The sequence below is a fragment of the Microtus ochrogaster genome, chromosome X, assembly GCF_000317375.1.
Source record: "Microtus ochrogaster isolate Prairie Vole_2 chromosome X, MicOch1.0, whole genome shotgun sequence".
Taxonomy (NCBI): domain Eukaryota; kingdom Metazoa; phylum Chordata; class Mammalia; order Rodentia; family Cricetidae; genus Microtus; species Microtus ochrogaster.
Genome location: NC_022026.1, coordinates 11,248,880 through 11,251,896, shown reverse-complemented (window position 1 = coordinate 11,251,896; position 3,017 = coordinate 11,248,880). Strand labels below are relative to the sequence as shown.

The 3,017-nt window shown below is 37.4% G+C and overlaps 1 protein-coding gene across 1 annotated transcript in view; it reads right to left on the bottom strand.

The window, feature by feature from the left end:
* Positions 1 to 1,530: 1,530 nt before the first annotated feature.
* The window catches only part of LOC101997954 (protein FAM122A), a 37,194-nt gene continuing 35,707 nt past the window's right edge, over positions 1,531 to 3,017 (bottom strand). The window contains exon 8 of the mRNA XM_013350497.1: positions 1,531 to 1,596. Coding sequence (XP_013205951.1) covers positions 1,579 to 1,596 — 18 coding nt within the window. The 3' untranslated portion in view covers positions 1,531 to 1,578. The remainder of the gene's footprint in view (positions 1,597 to 3,017) is intronic.

Below are 3,017 nucleotides of genomic sequence, written 5' to 3'. Positions count from 1 at the left end.
AAAATACACTAATGAGATTAGAGTTCAACTTAACTGCTTGATTTTGATCACCAATGACCAAATTAATTTTGATCAGATTTGTATGGCACGTGCCTGAGAGAGTCTGACTTAACATACACACTATGCGGTATATGCAGGATTGACTTTGGAATTCCCTTAGGGATACACAAACAAATAAGACAGTTGTCTGCTAGAGTAGCAAACCCAAACAAGTTTATGAAGTGCTGAGGATTGAACCCAGAGCCTCATGCATGCTAGGCCAGGATTCTACAACTCAACGGTACTGCTAGACCCTAAGAAAAATTGTAATCTCATAAAATTCTAAGAAAAAGTCACCATGTAATAAAATATTTTGTGTAGAACTATTTTTTCAAAGAATTCTTAGACTGTTGGCATATTTGAATATTTCTCTTTTTTGAGAAAATATCTCATTCAGTAGCCAAGGCTGGCGTCAAATTTGTTATCTAGCTGAGGATGACCTTGAAATCCATACCCTCCTGCTTCTACCTCCAAAAGGCTGAGGTTATAGGCATGCAGGCACCGTGCACAGCCAGATTTTACCTAGTCTTGTTCTTAGAATATAAAAAGCACATCTGAGTTGGGTACATTGTCAGGAAGAATGTCATTAACTATTCTAAAATACATAAACCATTGTGATATATGCCAACCTTCTCCCTATATTTTTCTTCTCTTTCTTTACCTTAATTGATTTTCACAAACACAATGTTCATTTCCTTCCTATTTACCCTTTCTCCCATCAACAGTAGTTAAACTTGTATAAACATGTAGTTCAATAGTTGTATTTGCAAAAGAAGAACATAGCTTAGCGAGATTAACACTGGCAAGTGTGCGGTGTGCTGAGCTGAATATTTCATTACATTCTCCAATGCACAGTTATGAAGAAGTCTACAATTTTCAATATGCCTTTAAATATATTTCTGTTGGGAAAAATGAAAGACCTCTAGTGACTTATCAAACATATTTTAAAAATAAATGCTTTGAAAACAATTTTTGAAGGTTAGAGCAATTCTTGGCATTTAAGAGCATGCCATGCACTCGCAGAGGGAAAGAGCTCAGTTCCAGCACCCATGCCCGGCCACTCACGAGCCCCTGTGACTCTAGCTCCATGGTCCTGGTATTCTCTTCTTGCCTCTGAGGACAGCAGTCACATGCATATACTTTCCCACAGATATGCAGAACGAGAGGGAGAAGTAGAAAGTGTGTAAATACAGTCCTCTCACGGATGAACTTCCAAAAAATTAAACATTTAAAATTTAAAAAAGTTTTTAGTCAGGTTTGGTGGCAAACACTTTTAATTCCAGCATTTGGGAGGCAATGAATGGCAAGTGGAACTCAGTGGGAAGCCAGCCTGAGCTACGTACCAAGTTCCAGGCCAGCCAGGGCTACATAGTGAGACTATGGTCTAAAAGAATAAAAACAATAACAATAACCAAGTTAAAAGAAAAAAATTGAATAATATTTGATATCAGCTAATTTTACAAAATAATTCAAAGTCATATTTTTTCTTACCAGAATGTAAAGGTACCTTTCCTTTTTGATGTTTCCAGAATGCCTGGTCTAACAGTTCTCATGGTCCTGTGAATTCCAAAATAAAGTCATCATGATTATTACAAGAAAACTTTTTTTTTGTTTTAAAAATTCTGCCTTTCAAAATGTTTTTTTAAAATATTTATTTATTTATTATGTATACAATATTCTGTCTGCATGTATGCCTTCAGACCAGAAGAGGGGATCCTGACCCCATTACAGATGGTTGTGAGCCACCATGTGGTTGCTGGGAATTGAACTCAGGACCTTTGGAAGAGCAGGCAATGCTCTTAACCTCTGAACCACCTCTCCAGCCCCTACAAGAAAACTTTTAAACAAAATCAATTGTGATCTCATTATAAACACTTAAGTCTATGTACTAATGAGAACTCTGTGTATTATATAATATCACATCACTGCATTGCCCTTCTCTAAATATTAATATGAAATAAGATTAAAAATCAAAGTTCTTGCAGTGCTGGGGATGGAACCCATGACCTCTTGCATGCTAGTCAAGCACTGTGGAGCACTGCCACTAAACTGAAGAGCCCCAGAGATATTTTCTTTCAAGTATTTTAGAAAGCTGAGGGTGTCAGTCAGTTGCCAGAGTGTTTTAGCCAGATGTTAGATGCTCTGGGTGTAAACCCCAGCACTGTGTAGATTAGATACGATGCAGCACACCTGTAATTCCAGTACAGGAGGTGGAGGCTGAAAGATCAAAAATTTAAGGATATCCCCTGCTACAAATTAAGTTTGAGGATAGCCTGGACTACATGAGATTGTTTTTACAGTAAACAAATAAAGTGCTATAGATACTTATGAATAAATTTGAACTTGGTCAGAGAAAAATTATGGTCAAACCAGGGTTAGTGGTTTGCCGAATTCACTACTTGGTCACTGGATTTTTATGTTTCGGTATATAAAATGATAAATTAAAACGAATGATATTTTAGTTTCACTAAAGCAAAGTAACTTCATTTTTACAGAACTTGAAACTCTACTTTCCTTTAAGCTATCGGAATACTTACTTGGGGGCCTGAGATAAGTTCAGTGATAGAGTGTTTGTCCTGCACGCATGAGACCCCGAGTTTTATCCCCAGCATTGTGAAAAAAAAATTTATTTTACAAGCAATTTAGTATTTTCAGACAACATGAACTTAAGTAGAAATATTGTCACATAGCCTGATAGGGCAAGCCTACCATCCAAGTTATCAAGAGCCAAACCAGGAGGATGGCAAATTCAAGGCCATCTGACAGACACAGTGAGTTCAAGGCTACCGTGGGCAATTTATCAACAGCCTGTCTCAAACAGTAAAATGAAGGCCAAGGAGATAGTTTACTGGTAGATTGTTGGACTAGTATGCACAAGACCCTGAGTTCCAGCTTTAAGAAAAGGAAAGGAAAAGAAAGGAAGGAAGGAAGGAAGGAAGGAAGGAAGGAAGGAAGGAAGGAAGGAAAGAAAGAAGGAA